The 12,250-nt window shown below is 54.4% G+C and overlaps 1 protein-coding gene across 1 annotated transcript in view; it reads right to left on the bottom strand.

Annotated features, from left to right (window-relative positions):
- LOC119972132 overlaps positions 1-12,250 on the bottom strand; it is a 660,627-nt gene that overhangs the window by 63,436 nt on the left and 584,941 nt on the right. The window contains exon 53 of the mRNA XM_038808465.1: positions 6,082-6,316. Within this exon, the coding sequence (XP_038664393.1) occupies positions 6,082-6,316 (235 nt within the window). The remainder of the gene's footprint in view (positions 1-6,081; positions 6,317-12,250) is intronic.

The following is a 12,250-nucleotide window of genomic DNA, read 5'->3' as shown; positions in this document are numbered from 1 at the left end:
GCGTCGGTGCGACCTCGCCGTCGTGAACTCCGTCGAGTTTCACGACGGCGCAAAACGGCCCCGATCGCAACCGATTCTGGCCCCGGGAATGGGCTAGCATCGGAGCCACGCGGAACACGGGGGGGCATGTCGTAAAATGCACGTCGTCAGCACGTGATGCCCGAATGACGCCACGCCGCGTCTTAAAAGGCATGATCCACGCCAGAAAAGACCCGCAGCAGAAGAGGGAGGAACATGACAGAGCCACGGAGGGCCGCCCCGAGGTTCCGTGATACGGACCTGGAGACCCTCCTCGATGAGGTAGAGCAGCGCAGGGGCATCCTCTGCCCAAGACGAGGGCATCGCCACCCTTCTAGCGCTGTGCGACGGGCCTGGCGTGAGGTGGGCACGGCAGTCAGTGCTGTGGGGCAGACCCCTCGGTCCGGGGAGCAGTGGCGAAAGACGCTCCACGACCTCACCAGGGCTGCCAGGGTAAGTGCCATGAGGGTGCCCCCGGGTCACAACCATTCCTCCCCCCCCCACCCCATGTCCCTCATCACCCCCCCGCCCCGGGCACAAGGGGGAGGGGGGCGAGAGTGAGTGGAGGGGGGTGAACAACGTTACAACAGACCCACATGAACGCTGCGACCCCCTGGAGAGATGACATGGTGTGGCTCCAACTTTCCCCCCACCCAGCATTAATGTAGCCTATATCTGAACGCCCTGATGATACCCGCGTAATTGTGATGCTCTATCCATGCCCCACCCTCCCCCCTCCCAAACAGGACAAGACTGCGCACAACAACCGGGAGCATAATAGAACCGGAGGGGATTCCCGCGTGCTGCACCCCCTAACAGTGTTTGAGCAAAGGGCACTGGACTTCGCTGGGGGATCCGCCACCCGGGAGGTCGCGCAATGCGAGGTTGGAGGCGCAGAAGCAAGTGACACAATCCTGCACGCCACCCCCCCCCCCCTCCCCCCCAGCCCATCCTCTCTCCCCTCACACTCTGCCCACTGGACCACCGTACACCCGGCCGACCGTGTCTAACTAACCCCGTATCATTCTGTTCCCCAGGGCCAGCCGACGAACGTCCAGGGCCGTCTTGTGCCACACAGAGCCGACCATCCGCAACGACACCCGCACCCCTAGGGTCACACGCCAGAGGGTGGCAGGAGGTCGGCCAGGAGTGCCATCTTCTAAATCCGGGACTCTGGAGGGGGACGTACAGAGGACGGACAATGACGACTATCATGGCTGTGCGTTGCCCGAAGGTCGGGCCGCGAGACAGGACAGGACGGGGTCTGTGGACCTAGACGCACAGAGGACGGTGACGCAGTCAATGGACTCACCCGCTGCTGAACTGTACATGGGCCGCGAGCGCCCTGCACCGGGCCATGAGTGGGACCAGGACACAACGGACGTACTGACAGACGAGGACCTAGAGCTTGCGGCACTGCTGTCTCCCACACCATCCCAGAGACACTCACCTTGGTTGGGCAATTAAGTGATGAGGCTCCTGGGTCATGGTCTGGTGTGCACCACACAGCTGAGCCGGTACAGCAGGTGAAGGTCAGAGCAGCCGAGGGGCTGGATGGTCGGAGGGCAGCCCAGGCCCAGCATCCAGCTGCCGCCCAGATGGTTCCCGGGTTCCTGGATTTACTCGACCCACCCGGACACCCGATGCATTTGGAAACCCAGGGACACAATGACGGGATGAGGGCCGTCTTCCAGCAGCTGCAGACGCAGTTAGAGGAGTCAAACCGCATCCAGGAGCAGGGAGTGGTGCCGCTCATGGCAGCCACCCAGGCCGACACCGCACGGGTGGCGTCCGCGGTCAAGGCAATGGGTGAAACGGCATCGGCCATGGGTCAGGTACTGCAAGGCGCTGGGCTTCATGTGCACGCGTCATCCATGGCCCAGGAGAGGGCTGCCCTCTCACAGGCAGCAATACGCCAAGGCCAAAACGACATTGCCGGCGCGCTACGGGCCCTGGCTGAGCCTCACCAGGCCATGGCACAGTCCCAGCACGCCATGGCACAGTCCCAGCACGCCATGGCACAATCCCAGCAGTCAGTCACGGAGAGCATCGACCGCGCACTCACAGGTTGAGGTTGCACAGTCCCTGGCGGGATTGTCTCACTCCCTGGACTCCGTCTCTGCGAACATTCGGACCCTGGTCGATACTGTGCAGGCCTCCAGGACTGGCAGCACCAGGTGTCGGTGGGGCGAAGGGGCACGTCCCCGATCGCACCTCTGTCCCACAGTGAGGCCCGGGGGCCACCGGGCTCCCCGAGGGCGGAGGAGGTTCTGGGGCCCGTCCCATTAACTCCATCACGGGGCGTCGCTGAACGCTCGGCCTCCCCCCGTCCCATCCCTGGCGCATCCGGTGGGCAGTGGGCAGAGCAGAGTGGCACCACATCATCCAACACGCCCGTCGAGCAGCCTGGCCCATCAAGGCCCGGTCGCCCCAGGAAACGAGTGCCGATGGGGAGCCATGTCGCGGGGTGTGATTCTCAGCAGTCTGCCTCCACCCCCGCTGTACCACCTGGGGATACACCTAGACGTAGTGGTAGGGCCCGTAAGGCAAGGAAGGTGGACACACAGTACGTTGGCACGGGTGCAGGGCACAGTTTAGTTGTAGGGGCTAGGGCATCTGTATATAACATTCACTATTAAACTCACTGTTGCCCCTAACTTGTAAGACTCTGTGCTATGTCCAGTGCCACGGGGCTCCTGCTGATGGTGACCAACTGTCACTGGGGTTGATGAGTGGTTAAACGTTGGTGCCGGGTGTGCAGTCCCCCCCCCCCCCCCCCCCCACACAGTCGGACACCGTAGTCCTCGGCACTCCGACGCCAGCGACCCCACACAGGCACGTGATGGAGTGTCTCTGACGAACGCAGCGACCACCGAGGTGGATGGTTCAGCTATTGCCATGAGTCAGACTTTGTCTAACGATTCTGAGCCCACAGCTCATCGCAGAGCGGGCTGTCATCATTCAACATGGCATTGATCACACCCGCTGACACAGTCATCAATGTAGTGCTATACCGTAGTGCCGCAGTGGTAAGGTGATGTCGAATTGGAGCAGTGCACGCAGAGCGGGGGTGCTGGGGCGAGGGGGGCGGGGGATGGTGGGGGTTGCTTGCTGTCCGTGTGCACGACTAACAATGCAAGTGGTAGTGGTACTGTTCAGCTATCCCCTCCCACGCGATGCGTGAACATTGCGGACACCAACGCGTCGCGTGCCCGCTGTCCTCGACGGTGCCGTCGTTCAGCCTCCTGGACATTACCAGCACCCGGGTCGTGTCTGTGTCCTGCGCCCCACGCCCCACCCTGCTGCACGCCATCCTCCTCCACCTCCTCCTCCTCCTCCTCCTCTTCGTTAGTGTTAGCACTGCTGCCATCGGCTTCTCCCTCCGACTCCTCCACCAGGGCATCTCCCCTCTGCATAGCAATGTTGCGCAGCGCACAGCATACCACAACTATGCGACCGACCCTGTCGAGCCGGTACTGCAGGGCCCCTCCGGAGCGGTCCAGGCATCTGAATCTCATCTTCAGCAGGCCAAAGCACTGCTCCACCACACCCCTGGTTGCTGCATGGGCCTCGTTTTACAGGGTCTCCGCATTGGTCTGAGGCCTCCGTATCGGCGTCATCAGCCATGACCTCAACGGATAACCCGTCGCCCAGCAACAAGCCCCTCAGCTGGGGAGGGGGGCATCCCTCGAACATTGCGGGGAACCTTGCACACACGTGCATGATACTCATGTGGGTCGCAGACCACCTGGATGTTCATGGAGTATGTGCCCTTCCTGTTAGTGAACACTTCCCTGTTGCCTGCAGGCGGGTGCATGGGGACGTGAACACCATCGATCACTCCCTGGACCATCGGTATCCCGGCCACCTTGGTGAATCCACGGCTCGTGCTTCCTGATGTGCTCGGTCCTCGAGGAATGTAATGTAATGCTCCGTGATGGCGAACAGGGCATCGGTCACGTCCCGGATGCACCTGTGGACCGATGCCTGTGATTTCCCAGATAGGTCCCCGCTCGGAGCCTGGAAGGAACCGGTAGCGTAGAAGTTTAGGGCCACCGTCACCTTGACGGATACCGGTATAGCGTGTCCTCCTCCCGCTCCACGTGGGGCGAGGTGCGCCACGAGGTGGCAGATATGAGCGACCGTCTCCCTGCTGAACCGTAGTCTCCTCCTGCGTGTGAGGTCCAGTAGGGCTTCCAACAACATTGGGCCACGGTACACACTAGGCTTTGATGGCCACCTGTGGCTCCCTGGCACCTCCATCGGTGGCTCCTCCTCCTCCCCCCCCCATCCCCATCCACTTCGACATCAGTGCCCACATCCTGTGCCTTCCTCAGCGTTTGAGGGTCAATGTTCCCCTCAGTATCCCCCTGAACAAACCGGCCATGAGCGCCTGCGGCCTGCGCGGCGACGACGGGCCACTCCGCGGTCATCCCCTCTGCTGCATCAGCAACCCCTGCATCTGCATCCACTGTGGGCTGTCGTTGTCGACGCTGCTGGATGGCTAACTGCAGAGCAGCGGCTCCAACCACTGCGGTGAACATCGCTGTCTGGTTGGCACACATGGTGACCTACAGAAAGGTGGTGGGGGGGCAGAGAAACGACATGTTACACAGAGGTTCGTCGACACCTCGGCAGCTGGCTGCCACGGGATACCTGTGTGCCCCGGTGGCCTGGTCGCGCTGCTGACACACAGCCAGCCTAACCCCTGGTCACTTTCTGCATCCAACGGTCAGTTAACAACGTCCTCCTCACCGGTGCGTCAGTGGGCTCTGCCAATCAGCCACACGACAACCTGCGGGCATGTCCTCGTCACCGTTCTGCAATGGCAGGGCGGCTGACATGTGGCATCCGCGGATGGATGACCCCCCTCCACTCCCTCCCTCTCCCCATCCCACCTCCACTCCCTTCCTCTCCTACCTCCACTCCCTCCCTCTCCCCCTCCCACCTCCACTCACTCCCTCTCCCCCTCTCACCTCCACTCCCTCCCTCTCCCTCCCACTCCCTCCCTCTCCCCCTCTCACCTCCACTCCCTCCCTCTCCCCCTCCCACCTCCACTCCCTCCCTCTCCCCCCTCTCACCTCCACTCCCTCCCTCTCCCCCCTCTCACCTCCACTCCCTCCCTCTCCCCACTCCCCACCTCCAGTCCCTGCCACCCCCCCCCCCCCCACCCCCCCGTTGGCTGCAGCGTTCTCGGGGAAGCCTTCCCCAGTCTGCGGAGACTCCGGGACAGTCCGCTCACCTCCTCAGCGGTCATCGTCAGCCAGCACGACTGGCTCACCACTAAAAAAAGCAGGTGTGAATGGCGACGGCGTGAACTGGGGTCACGCCGACGGGACTTCGGCCCATCCAGCCCGGAGAATAGCGGGGGTACCGGAGAATCACCATTTTGGGTGCCTCAGGCGATTCTCTGGCTTGCGCCGCGCGGAACCCGACGGGACTGATTTTGCCTCTTGGGAGAATCGCGGGAGCGCGTCGGACCGGCGTCGCGTGAAAAAGTGGCACGGCCCGCGATTCTCCCAACCGGCGCGGCATCAGAGAATCACGCCCAGGGAGAATGTGCAGACTCCACACAGACAGTGACCCAAGCAGGGAATCGAACCTGGGATCCTGGAGCTGTGAAGCAACAGTGCTAACCACTATGCTATCTTGCCGTCCCATCTTTGTTACAAAACACCAGTACCATTATAAAGCTAAAAATGCCACTTGAAAGCAAATAAAAATTTATTCCCAATTTATTTCCTACTCTTTTGTATGCAGATTTTGATTGCAATCTCCATAATCCCTCAAAAGTAAAAGAGTGAAGGAAATGTTGAACGTTAAATTCCACAAGGCCTTGACTGTAATCCCAAAGAAACCAGCAGAATCCTGAGGGAAACAGCATAAAATGCCAATTTCAGCTGCTTCTGCTGTTGACCTCAGGGTTCTGTTGGTCTCGGGTTGAAGTTGGAGTAGGAGACCAGTGTAGGGTGCCAGAATTTCAAAGTGATACAGTGGAGTCATGCAATGTTACGATATAGAAAAGAAGATACAAGGATATTTTTATCAGGATCTTATACTCACGAGGCATGGTAAGTTTCTGTGGCCATTCTATAGGGAACTCAAGCCATTTGTCACCATTAGAATATACAGGAAGGCTCTCGTTTATTGGGTAGCTAAATGTCGCTAGATTCGTTACATTTTGCATTTTAAAATAGCGAAGTAACACTGGAGATGTTGCTGGAGCTGTTTTTTTCCCTGGCTTTCCAAGTCCGAGACGAATCTTCCAGGGGTTGCCTATGTCTTCTGGGAGATTAATCTGGAATTTCAAAGTGTTGTGGAAGCTATATATCATTATGTTATTTTTAAATTAAATCTCAGTAGTGTCTTTAAAAGCACCAAATATTATCAATTCATTTTCAAATGTTGTATCATTTTACCACAATATAGTCAATTACCATTGTCATAATTTTTGGGATTAAAACTTATTAGCTATCCCAATTAATTGCATCAATATTATTACATTTAGCCAATATATTAGCCAATACATTTATTATATATCTAATAATACTGTTAAATTAAAAAAAGATCATTGACAACCTACTCCACAATTTTTAAAATTAAGGCTTTACATGCTAACACATGTTAATTTTGACAGTCCAGATAATCTTTTAAACTTTTTTATAACCTAATGTTTGTCACATCACTTGCACTGCAATTTTTACTATTCTAGCGAATTGGTGTTAAAACCTCTATTACTTTCAATTTAGATTAGTAATTTAGAAATAGCTGGATAATCTACTCATTATTTCAAAATTTGAACTAATTGATTCTTTGTATAGAAACAATGTGCAAAGGTATGGGGAAAAGGCAAGAGAGTGGCACTAAGTTAGAATGCTCATTGAGAGAGACAGTGTAGACATGATGGACCAAATGGCCTCCTCCTGTGCCATAACAATTCTGTGAACAGGAGCTCAGTAAAACCTGCTCAAATCCACAATAGCATGAAACTGGAAGAGTTAGTTAACTACAGAATGAGTTAGACAAAGTAACCCCAATATTCATTTCTCGGTCATGTGCTGGACATTGCAGCACACTTCTAGTTTGGGTGAGCTCTATCAGTCAAGGTTGCGTTGTGCTCAGGTTTGTTAGGTTGGGTTACTAACATGACCCTGTTGCATTCTCAGCGCAAGACAGCCTCTGGTAGGGAAATCAGGAATTAATGAGAGAATCAGAAGCATAGCTCCAGGTCTGAACAGCTATAGCTCTGTGGCTGCTTGTGGCATTTGGAGTCTTGTAAATACTGTTGCAGGACAATAACAAGAAAACCTCTCTTTCAACTCTAAAATTCATCCAAACCTGCCAAAATAAACTGTTGACCTATTGGCCCTCAATTTTCTCTCCGAGCCCCTCAGGCTCTCCAATCTGAGGGAGTGCCCAAGGCTGAGCTTCTTTAAAGTGTCAATCCCAGTGTCCCTGATACATAAGGAAGGGAAATTTAAGCAGGAGATATATTTCTCTAATATTCTAATATCCTTTGGCAATTGCAAGTGCCGGCCCTGCTCCAAGCTCCTGGGCAACCCCAGATATCCTGAGGAAAAGTAAAAGCAAAGGACACATGGGGCGGGATTCTCCCATCCCACGGCAGAGTGTCCACTGTTGCGTTTTACGATGGCGTGAACAGGCCGCTACCAGGAGTAATTCTGGCCCCTACAGGGGGCCAGCATGGCGCTGGAGTGGTTCACGCCGCTCCAGCTACCGACCCGGCACGAACTGTGCGCCACGCATTCTGCGCATGCACAGTGGTGCCGGCGCTAAGCGCACATGCGCGGTGGCCTCCTACAACGCGCCGGCCCCGACACAACATGGCGTAGGAGTACAGGGGCCGGCACAAAGGACAAGAGGCCAGGGGACAGAGAAGCTGGCCCGCCGATCGGTGGGCCCCCTGGGTTGGAGCCCCCCTCACCCCCTCAGGCCGCCACCCGACCCTTGCATGCAGAGTTCCCAGTCGGCTGCGAGCAGGTGTGGACGGCCCCGGCGGGACTCAATGTTTTAACTGCGGCCGCTCGGCCCATCCCGGGCCAAGAATCGGCGGACCGGCCGCGTAGAGCGGCCCGCAACCAGCGGTATGCCAAACATGCTCTGCGGAGAATCGTGTGCTGGCGTCGGGCTGGCGTGGTCCAGTCGCGGGGATTCTATGGCCCGGCCCCGGGCTGAGAGAATCCCGCCCATGATGCATTGATTCTCTACATTCTTTTCCTCCCCCGAGCTCATATGGAATGAACATTGCCCATGCTTTAGTGAGAGTAATATGCCCAATAACGTGGCTGGAACAATGTAAGTTTGTCTAGTCGACACAAGTGAAAATCCGAAGGACATTTTGAAATGACATGGCATGATCAGCATGAGAATAATATTTCAGATGGAGCTCTTCATCAATGCTGCTATGCTTCACACAGCATTTGTCACCAGTAATCTATAAATAGTTTCGGCACCACAGTTGCTTGCAGTGCATTTACTTACATCTTATAATGCTATAATTACAGGTTTGTTTCTTAGCTGCTCTTATTAAACACACTTAAAACATTTGTTTCAGACTGAAAGGGATGGTATAGGGACTCAATTTATTGTCTGATTACTAAGCAAAAGATATTTACACTACACAATTACTGGTTTTCAAATTTAATTTCCAACTTACAAAAATAGAAAACATGTAATTGTGGTGTTGAAATGATTGCACCATTAAAGAAGGAACTTGCATTTATATAGGGACTTTCACAGCCCACTTCACAAGAAATGAAATATTGTGAAGGGTTGTATTGGAGGAAATATCAAACACTTTGAAAGGATGTCATCAGGATCAATCACCAGGTTTTGTGATGACATCCGTCTGACATTCCTCATTTTGTGCAGTGAGCAGTTTCTGCTTTGATTCCAGTTTAGCCTGCCCTTCTAAAAGTAGAAATTTATGGGTATTTTAAGCAGTTTTTATTAGCTGGACTGTGATATCAGTTCAACACAGCTACTGCACCCCCCCCCCCCCCCCCCCCCAAACAAGCATCTATACTTGGCCCCTTGCTTTTCTACATGCTGCACCTTGGCAACGTCAACTGCAATCAGGGGATCAACTTGAAATGAATGCTGCAGTAAATACATTTACCTCTGGTAAGGAACAGTGCTAGAAGATTAGTGGGCAGCTACTGTCATTCCTCTGTACAAAAAGAGATGTAGGACAAATCCAGGAAATTGGAGACTATTTAGTTTCATGTCAGTGGCAGGATAAATATCTTTATTGAATTTTTACTGAAAGATGTTACAGAAAAAAATATCTGAACATGTAATGAAGATTCACTTGGCGACAGAGAACTTGAGTATTTCTGAAAAAATAGACACGCTGTTGAACCTTTTAAACTTGCACTCATCAGTACAGACAAAGCCTGTGCAAGCCGGGATTGGGGTTTTGAGCCAAGGGTAAACACCGTGGGGGGGGGGGGGGGGGGGGAGGAGGAGGAGGAGGAGGAGGAGGAGGAGGAGGAGGGATGATGTAGAAGGAGGGCTGTTCAAGGAAGGTAGGTGAGCTAAGGGCAAACACTAGGGGGCAATGTGAAAGGGAGGCTGTGCAAGGGGGGTGGGGGAAGGACGAGAGCTCACAATGGGAAGCAAAGGGGCAAGGAGGTGGATGAAGAGGTACTCCTCTTTATGTGACGATGCACACAGCCTCCTGATGGAATGGATATAGGTCCAGGTGAGGCATGGGAACCTCTCAGGTGATGGGCTCGGCAGGGAGTGTACCAATGTCCACTACTGCAATGAAAGAGTCCAGTCTTAATGCTGCAGAACAACAGGTGGCATATCTACCTGCACATCGTGAGGCTCCAGGTAAATCAGAGGCACACAGACATTGAGAGAAGGCGGCTGAACTCTGTTCTATAATACAGGTGCAGCACCAACATCTCGACACTCAGGTTTGTTGTGCCCTTCACAATCTAGCTAGGCAGGTGAGGCCTTTCCAGAGTGTGACCTGGAGGAGGATGAGTCCCCTTTAAAGATGAAGATGAGCACGTTCAGGAAACCCAGGGGATGCTGAGGGACAACATGAGCATACTGATGCCATGGAGGAGGGGAAACATGGGTGATGTGCCCATGATACCCTAACAGCTGAAATGTTCCAAGAGGAGCAAAATTAAGTTCAATCAGCAGGAGGCATGTTCTTCAGCCCTCCAAGCCATTTTGTGATTTCTGAGGGAATAGCCATCATTGAAAGGATGGATCTTGCATTCACATTTGGGCCTTAAGAGTCACAAAACACTGGGATTAGATGTCAGCTCTGGTCATTAGTGTCCTGATAATGCACTCACGCTGGCAACGCAAAGTCCACCAAGGAATAACACCAATGTGAGCCGACGCTAGAGAGTTCCTGTGGGAAGATGCTTCCTGGGAAATTATCAAGTTAGGAAACTTGGAGACACAGAGTCACATATCTGATGTGCTCTCCTCAGCTTTTGCTATCTCTTGAGGACTGAGGGTTGAGAACTCACTCATCATACACTTCTAATAAAGAATTATACACATCACCCTCCCTGATAACACAGAAGGACCCAGTAACATGTTGCACTGAGGTTGAAATCACATGAATGTTAATCTTAAATGGGGACACTGTGTGAGAAAGGTTAAAACAGAATAAGAAGATTACAAAGATCCAAAGCAAAATGCTTTTGGCTCACTATTACATTCACATACACATGGAATGGTTTTCAAAAAGTGCAATAGTCACAGTGATAGAGAACATCCGCAGCAAGGGCAGAGGCAGCCTGCTGTCTTCTACATCCTGATGCCTGTGATTACCTTTGCAGACATCCTCTGGTGCCTGAGTCCTGGAGGGGCCCAACTTTATGAGGGCATTCTGATCAGGGGCAGAGGCAACTTCAGCGTCCTGCGCTGCTGGAGTTAATGCGGGCACAGGCAAATGGGACTGTGAGTGGCTGCACACTCTCGGATTGTCCTGAGTGGAGTTCCCTGGGGTGTCCAGCTGACGGGCATCCATCCTGTGGGTTCCAGAGGGCCTGGGCATCACTCCTGCGGGGGATAGGGCACCTGGATGGAGGTTAAGATGCCTCCTCCCCGTGTGACCTCGATCCAGAAGATGCCAACCAGAGTGTGTGACCATGGAGGTAATGACTGAGTGCAAATCCAGCAGGACCTGCTGGACCAAGTTCTCCATGGTCTTTGCCAACCTTCCCATGGTGGCCTCGAGCTGCTCACATTTTGAAGAGACTCCTCCATTGTGCACTATACTCAAACAATTGATTGTTGAAGCTCTGTCCAATGTCCGCTGCCTCTCTTTGCATCCCCACCAAGAAACTGATAGCCACTTCCAAAGGTTCATCATCTGACTGGGATTGAGAGGGTGGCTTTTCTCCAGTGGCCCTCTGAACGCCGGATATCAGGAGCTGAGTTCTCCGATTTTGTGGCTATGACCGGAGAAAGCGTCTGGTCTTACGACCAAACAGTCGTCGCGCCCCCTCACTGTTGATCCACCCAGTGAGGGGCTAGTAGCTGCACCACAAAACCTTACCTGCAGATATGGACGCAGAATGGCCGAGTCCGTAGCCGTGCATCCGTGCACGCCGGCGACCTGTGGTGGCCGCGCCGTACAACATGCCCCCGGCCGCGCGCGGATCTGGCCTGCCAGATAGCACCCGCCTGTAACCCCCCCCCCCTTGCTACCCATGGACCACCCACCACCAGTACCCCCAGCCCCCGCCGAAGCCCCCCCTGTCAGCAGAATGGCTCCCCCCCCCTCCGCGGACTGTGGCGGCGCTGGACAGATTCCACAGCCAGCATGCGAGGTCCCCGAAAATTGAGAGGACATGCGACCGATGGCGTCGCGAAGTCGGCCCATTGGGGGCGGAGCATCAGGGGAGGGCCTCAGGTGACGTCCGTTGGCCGTCCCAACGGCATGCGCCGTACTCCTCGAGTATGCCGTTTTTGAGGGAGTGAAGCATCCGGAACAGGCGCCACCCCGATTTCGCCGTAAAAACGGATTCTACAGCCAATCGCTGAACGGGATTTTGGGGTCGGCAATTGGAGAATCCCGCCCAGGGTTGTCCCGGCCTTCTATTGCTGCTGGGATGTGTCTGTGCGATGTTCTCCAGAAAGTAACCTCGAGTCTAAGCTTGAACTACGCCCCACCAAGGTTTGTGTCTCTGCACTGGTGGAGGGTGGGGGTGAGTGCTTCCTGAACTCCCTCATT

Source organism: Scyliorhinus canicula, chromosome 10, assembly GCF_902713615.1.
Source record: "Scyliorhinus canicula chromosome 10, sScyCan1.1, whole genome shotgun sequence".
NCBI classification, from domain to species: Eukaryota; Metazoa; Chordata; class Chondrichthyes; order Carcharhiniformes; family Scyliorhinidae; genus Scyliorhinus; species Scyliorhinus canicula.
This window is presented reverse-complemented; position numbering and strand designations above follow the sequence as displayed.